This window comes from Enhydra lutris, unplaced genomic scaffold (assembly GCF_002288905.1).
Source record: "Enhydra lutris kenyoni isolate GAN:26980312 unplaced genomic scaffold, ASM228890v2 scaffoldscaffold28, whole genome shotgun sequence".
Classification (NCBI taxonomy): domain Eukaryota; kingdom Metazoa; phylum Chordata; class Mammalia; order Carnivora; family Mustelidae; genus Enhydra; species Enhydra lutris.
In genome coordinates this window covers 11,227,599-11,243,329 of record NW_019154112.1, presented here as the reverse complement: position 1 = coordinate 11,243,329, position 15,731 = coordinate 11,227,599, and the positions used below count along the sequence as shown (strand labels likewise).

The following is a 15,731-nucleotide window of genomic DNA, read 5'->3' as shown; positions in this document are numbered from 1 at the left end:
AAGCCAATTACTATAAATCACATTTTATAACTATCATATTTAATATTAAATATGTTATTTAAAGCATATCCTCCAAATACTCTCAGTTTCCCTATCAGTACTTTTTTTACCATCATCCTCAATATAAAATAGATTTTAAGGCATTAATAACACTATATTATACACCTTAATTTCCACATTTGATGAAGATGTATTTTTATTTTTAATTTTTTCTCTACTCTTTGACACTTTTAGATATCATTTGTAATGCACTCTTGAAATTATACCTTGCCAAATGTAAATATGTGTACCTGTATATTTATATACATATACATATGTGCATGCATACATCATACATCTTACAAAACTATTTATTGCCAAGATGTTGAAAAAGACTCAAATGGTATTAATCGAGGAAGGGATTCCTTGCAAATATGAAAGCCCTACTTAAAAATGGATCACCAAAATCCACGTTGAATCTGTCATAGTCTACATATCACTAAAATGTTCCCATGTAATTTATATAGAAAACCAGTTCACTGGCCACAATTTTTACATTTCTCTACGTCAATCCATTTCCCTTACAACTCCAAAGGGTGAATCAAAGGAGATAGAAAAAAATAAGTTGAAAATGTTAACTACTGGAAATTTACCAAAGAAAAATATTAAACACACATAAAACAATCTACATACAAGCCCCAGCATCTTAGGTGCTGAGCACCTGTAGTAATGCAATGTTCGTTTTTGATTTTGGTACACAAACCACACATCCGGAGCATTCTCTGCAGGCATGGATGGCCCACAGACTGTACAAACCTGAGAACACATCTGACTCAAGGAACCCCTAACACCCACTTCATGTAGAAACCCTCCAAAATCATCCTTGGTCAATTCCCACACATGCAACCAACGAACAGTCTTCGGTGGGTGACTGGAAAAACTGACGCAATAGCTACGATATAGGGTAGAATTTCAGCTGCATAATAGTAAAGCAGAACCAGGTAAGCGGTTGAACAACACGGAAGCTGCTTCCAGGTCACTTCTCATTTAAAGTACCTTGTATAACACATGACAAATTATGTCCGTCACTAGGAAGTTCTTTGAACTAAATTGCTAATACATTTTGGTGTCAGATGTTCCAGTGAACTCTGTCATGAAATAGTTATGTAAAAAACCATAAGCTCCATCAGGACAAGGACTGCATGACCATTATAATCCTGGCACACTGTCCCTGGCTTCTAACATATACTCAGTACAGAAGTACTGAATATTTAATTTAGGTTAGTCTGTTAAGCAGAAGGATATTTCGCTTCTCTCTCTACATCATTTTTATTCGGGGTTCAAATCCCAACATTGCCACTTATTAGCTGTGCAACCGTGACAAGCTGCTTAACTGCATAGTGCCTCAGTTTCCTCATCTGTAAAATAGATATAATATTAATATCTACCTGATATGGTAATTTTGAAAATTAAATGGGATATTACACACAAAATGCTTACAACAGTGCCTGGCAGAGTGGGCCCTGAATAAATATTAGCTATTCTTATTATCATCATTATTATATGGACAGCATTGCTATAGAGGTTGTAAAGAATTCGTCTGAAGTACAAGACATTTTTCCTGCCCTCTGGGAGCTTAAAACCTCATTCACAAGGGGTTCTGCAAACAAAACAAAGGAACAAACAAACAAAAATCTAGATATTAACCATAAGTACTGTATTTCATGGCCCCATCACATTTCTTTGATGTCTATTTCCACTTACACTGACCTATTCAGAATGATTTCTTAATAACTCACCATTCTAATCATATAAACGTCTTCCAGGGATAGTAGTTGTATACATCCTGAGGATGTTCTAACTTCTTCCCTCTAACAAGTGGTATGGTTTAACTGTAATGCTTATGTTTAATTCTAATTCTTCTTCTGCCTATCTTAGATGGATGCTATAAAGAACGAATAAAATACTGTTTTCAGAGCTCACTGAGCATGTCATTGCAAATAGTGCTGATAAGAATATCTCTATTGATTATTGATAATAACACAGTTGTCCTTTGGGTGCAAAGTTATAACCAAACTCTGACTTCTCTAATTTTACATATATATATATATATATAGATAGATAGATAGATATATGTACATATATATATATATATATGAAATATCCCCCATTTACATTTACACACACACAAATTCCATTTCGCAATAATTCTTATCTGTCAAAAACTTGACAGAGAAAAATATTACCAGTGGCAGAAAGAATTGCTTTCACATGAATGTTTGTGAAGATAAAGTTCTGTATGGGATGATTTTGAAGCTGTGCTCTGAACTTTCATGCTGCTGCTTGGCAGAGAACACCAGACCTCAATAGTAATTTCCTTCCAACATTCCAACTACTCAGCTCGTGAGACTCAAGGCATAATTCTACAAGCATAGCTGCCATGAATCTCTTACATTTTCTGTCAAAAAATCTACTTCACTTAAGATAATTACCCTTTAAATCATGTTCCTTCCATAGTCTTCCAAACATCATCTGATTAACCATTTGTTAACATTACCAAAAAGTATAGCTTTGCAATAAACCAAAGAGCAGAAGACAAAGAGGTTGGAGGTTTAAGGTCCCACCATTACATGCCGGCTCCCCTAACAAGAACAGACCATTGGCACTCTCCTGCTTACCTAGCTCCCCTATGGTCAGGGACAAACAAAGCAAACTCTGATGCAGTTACTCATTTTTCATTATTCTCAATGTCTAGTCTCAATTTAAGGTAAAAGATTTGTTTAAAATGTCAAATGAGCCAAAGAGTACAGTAAGTCAGAATTTTGTAAGCCCCCTGTGGCTCCATGTCAGAATCTGGTGGAACCGTACCAATATTTACCAATAATTACAAAATATCAATTATATATTATTTTTATGATCCATTGAATTACTCATATCATTTTTCTTGGCCGGGAATTCAGATACTAAAAATTCGCTATCACTCTTTTCCTCTCTTATTTCCTCTGATTATTCACGTATTTAAGATACTCATTTGTATCCGCATGAGACAAAACTATCTGGAAAGAGAGTGAGTGTAAAAATGAAGAAATCTAGGTTTTGTATTTTATTTTTTAAGATTTTACTTATTTACTTGACAGACAGAGATCACAAGTAGGCAGAGAGGCAGACAGAGAGAGAGGAGGAAGCAGGTTCTCCGCAGAGCAGAGAGGCTGATGCGGGGCTCAATCCAAGATCATGACCTGAGCCAAAGGCAGAGGCTTTAACCCACTGAGCCACAGTGGGTTAAAGGGAGCCTTTAAGGCACCCTGGGGAGCCTTCAGGCACCCGGAAGAAATCTAGTTTCTTTCGCTATCTTAGCCACTAAATAACTCTGGGTCCCTGAGGAAACTACTTGTCCTCAAAATTATTCAGTGTTTTTATCTGTGGAGAATAATATTAACCAAACTTGCCTTCCAGGTTATTGTAAGGTTAAAGGAAATAATGTTTGTGACTGCACTTGAGGAAAAAAGTTCTACACAAATGTACATTAGTATAGTTAACTTCTTGCTTAGTATAGTTAACATTCTGTTGTAGGAAATGCCTAAAAGACTGGCACAAACACAGAGGTCTTCCTACGATTCTGCAACTATAGACCAAGACAAAAACTACTTGTACTTCTAAAGATATTTAAGCACTTTCATTTGTTTATCCAAAATTTCTGTTTAAATGGGGGAATTATTTTATAAAGCAAAATCAGGCATTGTCTTTATAACCTGGCGGTGAAAGGTAAAGAAAAATTGTAGTATGTTGAGCATGCTGCAAAAGCACCACACAGAAGCCCCAGCGGAGTCCCTCAAGATTCCTCTTCCTCCAGCACCCCCTGTGCCAGGAAATGCGACTGAGAGTTCAGGCAGTGAGCAAGGAATGGAGGGTTAGGGGCAGGCCCCGGGAACCCAGGAGGGTTTTCTGAGAGCAGGGAAGGCCAGCGCTGGGTGCTCTCCCCAGGGGGGCGCGAGCTATGTCCACCCTCACAGGACCCTTTGCAGAAACTGCCTCCTCCACGACACGCGGAGAGTACAAGGCCCAGTTCAGGGCCATAGCCCTGTTTCAAGGTGGATTCCCGCAGCCTGCAGGCCTTCAGCGTATGACCACGTCTCTCCTGCCCCCGCCCCCGCCCCCACCCTCTTGCCCACCCCCGCCCCCGCCCCCACCCTCTTGCCCACCCCCGCGCCCGCTTCCCAATGCGCGCGCCTGTGCCTACTCACGTCTGCACCCGGCGTGCCTGGCCTGCCGGGAGCTCCTGGCTTTCCGGGTTCTCCAGGAGGACCCTGAGCAGGGAGGGGGTGAGGCCGGGAGAGAGAAAGATTCAAAGTTCAGACTCTTGGGACTCACGTGGCTGCAAACCACGTCCAAAGGAAAGAAACGAAGAGCGAATGCACTGATCAACTTACCGGGGGGCCCGGGGGACCCTTTGGACCTCGGTCACCCTGCAGGGGTAGCAGAAAAGGCAAGAGTAGTCCGTGAGTGGGGGGCGCTGAGGACCCAGCTGGGAGACTCCCACGCGTGTTCACCACACACCTCGGGGACAGGGACAGGGTAAAGCTAAATGGCGGAGATTCTTGACCAGCGGAGACAACTGGACGTGTCTACCTCTTCCCTCCGGGAGTGCCCAGGCTTCTAGAGAGGATCCAACCCAGCTCTCACCCATGCCCCAGCCTGCCTCTGGACGGCGGGTGTCTGGCCCCATCAAAAAACCCATTCCGATGGAGAAAGGGTGGGAAAAGGCGGGACTAGAGAACAGAGGACTGCAGATAGAAACTTACGTCGATGCCATCGATGCCTGGAACTCCAGGGGGACCCGGGGGCCCGGGGGGACCCTGCTGGCCCGGGGGACCTCTCTGACAAAAACAGCACACACGGGTTAGTGGAGCACGTTGAGCAACAACGAGAAACTGGCGCGATGTCCTGAGGCCCCCACCTCCACCCGGTAAGAACACTTCCCTTTGGAGGACAACAGTCTTGAAGTCCGGGAACGAGTATGGAACTCCCAAACCACCCCAGGTTTCTTTGATTCCGCTATATTCTGAATGAGGTTCACTAGTGTGTTGTTGTTGTTGTTGTTGTTGTTTTAATTTATTTGACAGACCGAGAACACAAGTAGATAGAGAGGCAGGCAGAGAGAGGAAGGAAAGCAGGCTCCCTGCTGAGCAGAAAGCCGGATGCGGGGCTCGATTCCAGGACCCTGGGATCATGACCTGAGCTGAAAGCAGAGGCTTTAACCCACTGAGCCACCCAGGCGCCCCTCACTAGTGTGTTTAGAGCAGAATCTAGGCCCTAAGGTGGGCGCTGGGGTCACACGGACTCAACCCTAGAGAGACCATTAAACCAAAAGGGGGGTCTTGAAGAAGGGAGGACCTGACGCCTCTTTTTTTTTTTTTTTTTTTTTTTTAAGGGACTTAGTAATGAAAATGGTGGCCATTCACCATCACGGTTTGATCAGCAATTGAGGGTTTTGGCTAAAATGGAACAGCTCAGAACGGAGGCGCTCCAACCCAGATCGATTACAGGATCATTTTGTAAATCTTTCTACATCCAGTAGAAATCAGGGAGAAATACTGGAGGAAAACTGGGGAGGATTGGAGCAAAAGAGCTTTGAAACCCAGGGAGGGCCTGGCCTCATTTCGATTTACCTGCATTGACACTCTCTTGCATAAGGTCTTTGCACCTCGTCTAAAACTACACCAAATTTCAGACTGACCCTAGGGTATTACCGCTTTTATCGCTTGCAAACAGCTAAGCTTTGATGGTGCTAGAGGGAATACTGGCGACTGAAAATAGTGTGAGCATGTGGCTTAGGGAATGTGAGATTTTTTTTTCTCTCTCTCTCTTCTAATTTAAAAAAAGAAAGAAAAAGTGGGGGGAGCTTCTTTCATCAAGGAAACTTTGTTTTTGTAAACTCCAATGACCAGACAGGTTACAATGGGGTCTTTGTAAGTGAAACCTCAAACCGCCACTGGGCTCACCCGCCCCCGCCTGGTCCTCTCCCGCGCGGGAGGGAGGAGACGCTGGAGCCTTCGGGAAATTGCTGAAATTTTGACTGATGCCAGCCAAGGCCGCCGGGTTCCAATCCCAGAGCGGCGGGCACGGCTAGCGGGGGCTGGCGGTTTAATGCTGCCACCGTAGGCTGGTGGAGCTGACAGGCAGCTTCAGCGCCGCTAGTCTGAATTCCCGCCTTCTCCAGAAAGGCCTGCTCTTGAATGCAACCAGGAGTGGCTGGGTGGGGGAGTTAAGCAACCCGGTAAACCGCCCAAATTTAGGGGCGGGTCCCCAGTCACTAGGGGCCTTCAGAACCTCAGTCTGCAGTTTGGGGGCCCAGGTGGGGAAGGAGATGCCTTTCCCGAACTAAGGGTCATCTAGGGTCCCGACTCCGACGGTACTCGCTGCAGGTGCTCAGGGCTGGAGGGAGGACACCGCTGCAGAGCCCACGGAAGGCTCTGCGCCTTCCCCACAGCTCCCGCAATGGCTGTTCCTCCACTTTTCCCTGGGTGCATTGGAAAAATGCAAGCACTTCTCGCCCTCCGCTTACCTGGTCGGTGGTCTCGCTGGGCTAGAGAAGAAAAGACAGGGAGAAAGTGAGAAGGCTCTCCCCACCCCCCTCACTCGCGCACAACTTACTTGAGCCATGCACAAGCAGAGCCCAGACAGCAGCAGTCGCAGCCCTAGGGCCCCTCGATCCCGCGCCGTCCAGGCCATGCCTGCCACCCTCTGCTAATCCCCTGGACGGCCTCTGCCTCCTGCCGCCCCGCTAGGCTTCCGGACCCGTCACACACATAAAGAGGCTCTTCTCCCCCGCAAAAAGTGCCCCCGGGAGTAGTTAGTCTTTGCAAAGTTGCCCAGCCAGGAGGCGTACGTTCCTCCTGTTTATGAATGGCCCTGGAGAGGGTCCTGGGGATTGGAGGAGAGCTAGCGGGCTGGAGGACGGATAGAATGACAACAGTCTCTCTTAACCCTTTCCCCGCCGCCACACGGGCAAGGCCTGAATGTGCACCTCTGCCTCTCCACCCAAGTGCAGTCTCTCGCTGTCCACTGTGGGCGGAAAATGGACAGCCAGGGTTCTCCGGGAGATGTTTGGGGGAGGAGCAGTGAGGAGCCACCCAAGGTGGGACCAGACACCCAGAGGTGATTTCTACTTGCCAGGCTGTGGTGGCACCTGTGCTTCCTTCTTATCTATCTGGTTCCTACAGTAAAGCCTGAACTCTAGAAGAGTGAGGAGGTGGGGAGTTTATGGAGCTGGTGGGAGGTAGGCTAGGTGGAAGTGTCCTTTGCAGGTGGTCAGCGGACTCACAGTTATTCGGACTGGCAGCTCATGGCAAGTTTCTCTCCTGGGGCGTAGTGGGTCACAATGGATCAGCATCCACTGAAGTTCAAACTGGGGAAAGACAGCAGACAGTCTATTCAGATTCTTTTGGAGGACAGAAGCAGGTCATTTAAGCGAGAGATAAGTTTGTAAGTGTGGTCCAGTTGTTAAGTGACCGGAGACCAGTTTGAATTGGTTGACTTCAGAGGACCCGTACTCTTGTTCCTTGAATACAGATTTAACAATGGAAGTGGGCTGGAAGCCCTTCCCAGGTTTCTGTGATGATCAAATGTAGAGGTCTAGCTCTGTAGTGTTCCAGCACAGCCCTTGGCAGGAAAAGACCCCTGGCACTGACTTTCCATTTCTGTCCTTCCACATCCTCAAGATGTAGATTCTATTAAAATGAGGCCCTGTGAGAACAAGGAACTGGCCAAGTCACAACCAGTGTGAGGGTCTACATTGGAACCCAGGCCTACTGAACTTCACAGAGAACATACTCACTAAGAGTTTACATGGAAGAAGATTAGAGACAGCCAAAGAGGTGGCACCTAGGAGGAAAGGAGAGGAAAGAAAATCCAGTCCTACCAGAAATTTCTCCATGGAGTATTCACAGCTTAAAATGGAAACAGAAAGGGCTAGAAATGGAGGGAATGAGAGGGAAATCTAGAACTCAGGGGAAAAAACAAGAGAATAGAAAACATTTAAATTTGGTGTTATCTCATTCATTGGTTGAAGAAATATAAGGTTTTCAGACACTTGAAATCCAAATGTGCCCTGACAAGTTCTTACATTTTAACAGGTGTTAAGAGAGAAAGAAGGGAACAGGAGAGAAACGTTACAACGCAAGACTGACCAGGTCTGAAGCTGAAGACTTCAGGTGACAAGGTTAAAAAAAAAAAAAAAAAAAAAAAGATATACACTACCCAGCACCTCCATTCTGGCCCATCTTCTTAAATTGAGGAAATTCCTTGCTAGTCATCTCAAATCAGATCTGTATTTCTTGGTCAGTTGATTCTTGTGGCATTACACAAATGTCTAATTAAGTATCAAGGTCCCAAATCTAAAACATTATGTGTTTTCTTTCATCCAGTAGTGATTTACACTTCATCCCACCTGCCAAAAGATCTCCAGATCTGCTGGATTGAGCATTAAGTTAGATACATTTTTTTCCATTTTTATGGAAACATCCAGAATTGAGGTTATTGAAAGAAAGATCAGATTTGGAGAGGATGAAGGAAGAAGTCCTTCCCTTCTACCCATAATGAAGGGAAGTCAAACAAGGGAAGTTTTTTATTTTATAAAGGGGTGAAAATGAGACACTAGGCTGTCAGATTCCTGCATTTGTATCTCTTCTTAGATGATTCTAACTGTCCTGGTTGCTCTCAACCCTACCATGGCTCTTTTCCAGAAAACATGGATATCTGGAAAAATGAGGTAAGTGGGATGAAAAGAAAGTGAACAGCTAAACCAAGATATATTTTAAGATGGACAGTTCTCTATAAATTTTATGAAAATTGTGTATTCGTGGTATGAATTATTTAACAATAGTATACTGACATCCTACAAAAGAACTGCTTTTCAAGCCACACAATTATCTTAGAGTTAAGCACATCACTTTGTCAAATACTTTGTCTTTATTAGAGTAGTCTCATTTGCTTGGGAAGGATTTTATTTTAGTTTTGTTCTTAACTGAAGTGGAAATTTTAATAAGAAGATAAAAGAAAGAATGGGACAGCTTTCTCCTTCATGACTACTAAATACCTAGCTGTGCCTCAGACAACACTTTGAAGCTGTCCACACATGAGTAAAGTGGGGCAAAGAGGTGAAATCACTTGCCATAGATCACACAGCTAATAAAAGACAGAGCTAGTATTCCAAATGGGCCTAATTATAAAAGAAGGGCTTTCTCTACTCCTCTACTTAGCCTCCCCTAAGAATAATCCATCTCCGAAAAGAACCATCATTTTCTAAGCCAGTAACCAAGGAATTTGGTGATTGAACATTTGTATTAAAGATGAATAGAAAAGAAGAATGATCTAGAAATTAAAACTTTGTAAGCTTACGTCCAACATCTGCTAGAAAACTTCAAAACAAGACTAAGGAACTTCCCTAAGAAGCTAGACCTCTCCCTGCTTGCATGAGTATTATGCATATACATCCAAAAGCAAATTTCTAATGCTTCTTCAAAAACTGACAACTAATTCTATAGGCAGATACATATACCTGTGTATATGTATAATAAAATATCAAATAAGAAAGAGGGCTATAATTCTTCTTCAATGATTAGATAAAAATATTACTGGAATAAGAGAAGGCATCTCTCCCCCCAACTCTCAAAATAAGAAAGACCATTCATATATTTTATTCACTAAGTCCTTTGTGAATTGGAAATTCACACTAGGCATGCATTGTATATGTTTGATATTTTGATTCTCAAAAAAATTCATAGCCTAATCATCTTGAGAAACTTTAATTGTATGGCTAACCAGGAAACCTATATCCTTTGTTTAGATATTTCATTAAAGTTACTTATTGTAAATCCAAAGTAATTCATTAAGCTGTTTTCAGAAAAATGTAATTCTCTCTGGATAAATGGGTACACCTGTTTAAATATGCAAGCTGCAATTGTGGCACAGGATAATGGGGGAGTGAAATGTAATTCATCTGTGAATACAGGCTGGGTTGTTCAGAGTGCCACATAGATCAAAGGTTTCTGCACACATCTGTGCATCCACATAAACACCACCTACCCACTAATAATCATCTATACAACAACATTTTTTGGCATGCAATATGAATTCCAATTTGCATGTTAATTATTTTGAAGGAGGATTGGCAGAGTTCCTTACTGAAAGTCACTTTCATTACACATCTAAAATGCTGATTTCCACACGTTTCTCATCTTCATACCTGGAATCACTGTTCCCTTTGAATACCCACTGACAAAATATATGTGACGAATATTTTAATTTAGTCCTTCAGTTAACATTTTTGAAGTCCTGATATAAGCCATGCGCTAGGGAAATATTCTAGGGAAACCAAAGATAGTCTCCTCCCCCTAATGAGTTTACAGTTTGTAAGACTTGAGAAAAATACAAGTAGAGAAATAAGAAAGTTGTTTTTTTTTTTTAATCAGTTAAACAGAATGCCCTGGCACAATTCATTCTTCTCAACATGAAATACATCACCATTGTCTCAGGAAGAACTGACTTGTGTGAGTGTAAGATGCCTGATGTCATCCAGATTTGGCACTACCCAGTTCTTTTCTATAGAACATTAAGGTATAATTCTATCCCCTAAGCCAGAGTAGTGTCCAGCAGACAACACATTGGAACAAGGAATTTTGGCACCAACTCTCTACTCTTCTAATAGCACTAGTGATTTCTACTTATTTTTCTAGGTTGTTGAGAAAAATTAATAAGGAATTTAAGCTTTTCATAAAAATTAAGCAAAACTAATGGCAGACAACTATCTTTTCCTCCTGAGAAAATTCTAATGGCAACCTGTAGAACTTGGTTCAGTATTAATGAGAATAGCACAAGACTTGATTTTTTTGCATACCGAATTATGTTTAAATTTTACAAGTATAAAATACCTAAAAACTAGCTCTTCAAAGATAAGTTTTTGTTTAAACAGGAAAAATGTTTCATTAAGTTTTTGTCTACTCAGTGGCAACAAAGATTTAAAGAAATACTTGAACTCTGAGATCTCATTTTTTCTTTTCAGTTTATGCCAAAGTGTCGGTTTCTACCATCATGAGGGACCTCCTCCAAGTGAGGCTTCCTAGTTGCCAAGCAGGAGGCCCTGAGCTGCCCTGAAATCAGAAATTTCCCTGACACTCTGTAAACTGGGCCCTGCCGTTCCAGACATAGTGCTAAGAATTGTCATTAACTATGAGCAGGTGACAGTCTTCTGAACCATACCAAGGGCAAAGGCAGAACAGTGAAAGGAAAGAGCAGCGGACTTAGAGTTAGCAGACCTAGCATGTAGTACTTTGTTCATCTTTTTATCCAGTGTATCTTTACATAACACACTCATGCGCTTTGAGCTAGAAACTATGGAAGACACAAAAATGTTTAGTACGTAGGGCAGCATCTAGGCCAAAAACTGCTTTTGACGGTGTATAGTACCGAAGTTGATGTACGACGTGGCTAAGGTCATCAGCAAGAGGATCTTCTAACCTGTAGCATGTGAGAGAGGCCCTGCAGAGCAGTTGAGATGCCCATAAGCAGAGACAGGGAGGGTAAAGGTAGAGTTCTAAAGAGAAGAGGTAACAGGAACACAGCACAAGAGGAGGAAGTGATGTGTACAGAAGGGATCCGATTCTCTGTGGCAAACAGCAGACATTAGACATTTCTGTCTGTTGAATTCTAAGCTAAGGAATTTGAGTAGCGTTGGATAGCTACTTACTGGACCATCATCAGAGATGTTTCTGCACCAGGGATGCGGATGGGGAAAGGTGGCCCAGGTTAGAAGGGCACTTCAAGGGGATTCATGTGGCAATAAATGCCTGATCCTTGGAGTCAGAAAGAGGCTACTTTAGTAGAGCATAAGGGAATGTTACACCTTGAGCCATGGTGAGGCATCCTCAGCTATGTGCCCATTTAAAAGAAAAAAAAAAATCATCCTCTCATGCCACATCCGCCTTCAGCTGCCATCCCAAAACCTTTCCAACTGAACTTTCATTCCCAATACTCCAACAGGTCTTTTCTCAAAACCACTCTCTTGGGTTTCTGAATCCAGTATCAGATCTCAGCCCTCATCTAATTTGAACTGTCCACAACATTTGAGTGAGTTGATCATTCTATTCTCCTTAAAATTCTCTTTCCCCTGACTTTCAGGGCACCAAAATCTCCTGATTCTCTCCTATATCACAGGCTACGCTTTCTGGTCTCTTTGGCCGAATCTCCCTCATCTCAGCAACCTTTAAATGTTGGTTGTTTGACAGTTCAGTTCTAGAATTTCTCGACTGCGTTCATCTCTCAGTGATTCCTCTCACTTCATGGCTTTAAATACCACATATATGCTGACAACTCCTAGAGTTCTGTTCCCAGTTGGGCCTGCCTGTTGAACACAGAAGAACATATCTAACTGCTTCTCAGCATCTTCTCTTAGGTGTCTTAAGGGTGATCAAAATCCTGGCCGAACGTGCACCCAAAAGTTTATAGCAGCAATGTCCACAATAGCCAAACTATGAAAAGAACCTAGATGTCCATCAACAGATGAATGGATAAAGAAGAAGTGGTGTATATATATACAATGGAATACTATGCAGCCATCAAAAGAAATGAAATTTTGCCATTTGCGACGACGTGGATGGAACTAGAGTGTATTATGCTTAGCGAAAAAAGTCAATCAGAGAAAGACAACTATCATATGATCTTCCTGATATGAGGAAGTGGAGATGCAACGGGGGGGTGGCAGGGTAAGGAAAGAATAAATGAAACAAGCTGGGATCGGGAGGGAGACAAACCATAAGAGACTCTTAACGTCACAAAACAAACTGAGGGGGGCCGGGGAGAGGAGGGGAGGGAGAGGGTGGTGTGGTTATGGACATTGGGGAGGGTATGTGCTATGGCGAGTGCTGTGAAATGTGTAAATCTGGCAATTCACAGACCTGTACCCCTGGGGCTAATAATACATTATAAGTTTATAAAAAAATGAAAAAAAATTTTTTAAAAAGAGTGAACTTTCCCAACATTTTACTAAGAACAACTTAGTTCTTAGCAACTTAATTCTAGCAACTTACTTCTCTTTTACTAAGAGAAGTCCTCCCAGTAAACATCATTTTTACAGAAAGAAAGCTGAATTCTAGGTTTGCATTACTGTAATATTTGATTCTAAAGGAACCATAAGCTTATTTTTATAATCTTATGAATAAACCCATCAAAATGGAGACAGATTTGGCAAAATTTTAACACGGATTCATGTTTCTTTTTATATTATCTTGTCTGGAACTTTCTTCAAGCTGCAAAACCTTGTTACTGTGATAATAAAAGATTGTTCGAATAAAAAAAAAAATCCTGGCCAAACTTGGATATTCCAAACCAACGCTTGATAGTCTTAGTGATACCTGCTCTTCCCATCATCTTTCCCATCTTAGTAAATGGTAACTATATAATTCTGGTTAATCAGTCTAAAAATATTGGTGCCACTCTTGATTTTGTTTTCTCTTACACTTCAGATCTGTTTACTTTATCCTCAAAATGGGTCAGGATCTGACAACCTTGTACCATCTCCATTACTACTGCCCCCTTCCAAACCAAGACCAGCCCCTGCCTGAGTTATTACAATAGTCTCTAAAGGTCTCCTTTTATTGTGCCCCTAAGTGTTCTGTCCTTCTCTCCTCCTACATTATACTGCCAAAACAGGAGCCAAGGAGATATTTTCCAAAAAATGAGAACATATTACTTGTCTGTCCAAACCCATCAAATAGTTCCCCATCTCACACAGCATGAAAGCCAAAGTGCTAACACAATTTCCCCACCCTCACTTCATCATGTTACCTCTCTAGGCTCATTGGCTACTTCTCTCAGTCTCACTCCAGGTCTCCATGCACTCCTCAAACATAGCAGACAGTACCAACGTCAGTCCCTTTTCACTCCATATTCTCTCTTTCTAGAACCCTCCTCCCTCAGAGAACAACATACTAATACCCACAGCCCCTTCAGGTTTCTGTTAAAATGTTCTTTTCTCAGTGAAGCCTTCTCTCCAGGCATCCAGTTTCCTGCTTCATTTTTCTCCACAGTATTCATGAACACCAGGCATACTATATACATTTATTCATTTATCTATTTGCGTCCACGTCCTCTCCCCAGAATGAACATAAACTCCACTGGAGCTTTAATTTCTGCCTATAATGTAACATATGTTTAATAAATAGTTATCAAATGTTAATTAATATATAAAAATGCAATAAAATATAGTGAACTACAAATTGATAGTATTTATCAATTGATAGTATTGACTTTTGACCTTCCCCTCTCTGGGTTTCAATTTCTTCACATGTAAACTTAGAGGTTTCGAGTAGATAACAATCAAAGTTTCCTCTAGCTTTAAGAGTCCATGATTCCATTGATACCACATTGTAACCAAAGAAACCAAACACACAGAGATTAACACAAAGAGGAGGAAAAATATTAATTAATCTCCTGACTTACAACCATCCAGTCTACATAACAAAGATTTCTTTATGATTTTAGCCCATATACACTTTAATAGAAATAGAAATACTAACATCACTGACTTTTTTTTATTGCAACAGTATGGGCACAGCTGAGGCCAATAAAAAATTTTAGTGTTTTCAATTTTCCATTAAAAGCAAGTTTGACCCTCATTTTGTTTATATTCTAGTTATCCATAATCCCTTCCTCTGATTATGGCCCCTCCTATGTTAGCAGATTTTTTTCCTGTGTGCTTGTCATTTCATTGCCACCTAGTGGAAAATCCAGCTGATATTGTTAATATGGTTTACAATGCAGCCGACTAGATTTTATTTCCAAAAAATTGTCTTCACAGTCAGTATTCAAAAATATTCCATCAAATCACACCAAAGTGTTATAAAGAGAATTTCCTGCAGTTATGTATACATAACTATTTCTTTTGTATTTATTTCATACTTACATGTGAAAGAGTGTTTGTAAAAGGTGTATTTGTCAAAAAACAACTTAATAAGCAAACCTAATAGTTTAGGTATTATGCATAGCAGAGAGTATGCATTTCTTAAATCACTGAAAAATAACTTTTCTACAATATTTCTTAAATACCAAAAAGAATATTAACTACAACCTCATAGTTGATTTTCCCATGTTATCATTTATGAAACTTACACTCTTTCTGTCTGTGGAGATTAGTGTGATTTAATTCTATGGAATAGAAAAAAGGACAGATAGCTTCTCTATCACTAGTTTTGACAGTTCTTTCTATCTGCTCTCACAATTTCTCTGAATTTAACAACAAAGAGTGGCACTCCTGAAATATACTTTTAAAGATACTCTATCTTCTGATTATTTTCCACATTGGTTTATTTTGAATAAGCATAGGTAAAAAAGAAAAAGGTTTTGAAAAATCATGTATTTGTAAAGCCACATAAACGTGTATCCTGCTTTAAGCCCAAACCCCTAGTGTACATCCCTGAAAAAGGAGAAAGGCTAACTTTGTTTTCTAATAGAGCTGTACCAAATAACTCTCCTAGGCAATCATGCTGACAACAAACAATAAAGAACCTGTCATAAAATAACATGTTTTTATGGTATGCTGCCAGAAACCTGAGCTTTGCAGTGGGATAAATGGCACCATCCTAAAATATGGGCACAAAGGAGAATAGGAAATATGGGATTTATTGCTTGAAAATCAAACTAACAATGTATTACAGCAGTACATTGGGAAAAAATATAAAATGCTCTGAACCCACTAA

General features: G+C 41.3%; 1 protein-coding gene across 1 annotated transcript in view; it reads right to left on the bottom strand.

Annotated features, from left to right (window-relative positions):
- LOC111152338 (collagen type IX alpha 1 chain) overlaps nucleotides 1–15,731 on the bottom strand; it is a 95,576-nt gene that overhangs the window by 67,544 nt on the left and 12,301 nt on the right. The window contains exons 6-10 of the mRNA XM_022510838.1: nucleotides 7,304–7,387; nucleotides 6,545–6,565; nucleotides 4,782–4,856; nucleotides 4,410–4,445; nucleotides 4,224–4,286 (exon numbers count right to left, since the gene is read on the bottom strand). Coding sequence (XP_022366546.1) covers nucleotides 4,224–4,286; nucleotides 4,410–4,445; nucleotides 4,782–4,856; nucleotides 6,545–6,565; nucleotides 7,304–7,387 — 279 coding nt within the window. The remainder of the gene's footprint in view (nucleotides 1–4,223; nucleotides 4,287–4,409; nucleotides 4,446–4,781; nucleotides 4,857–6,544; nucleotides 6,566–7,303; nucleotides 7,388–15,731) is intronic.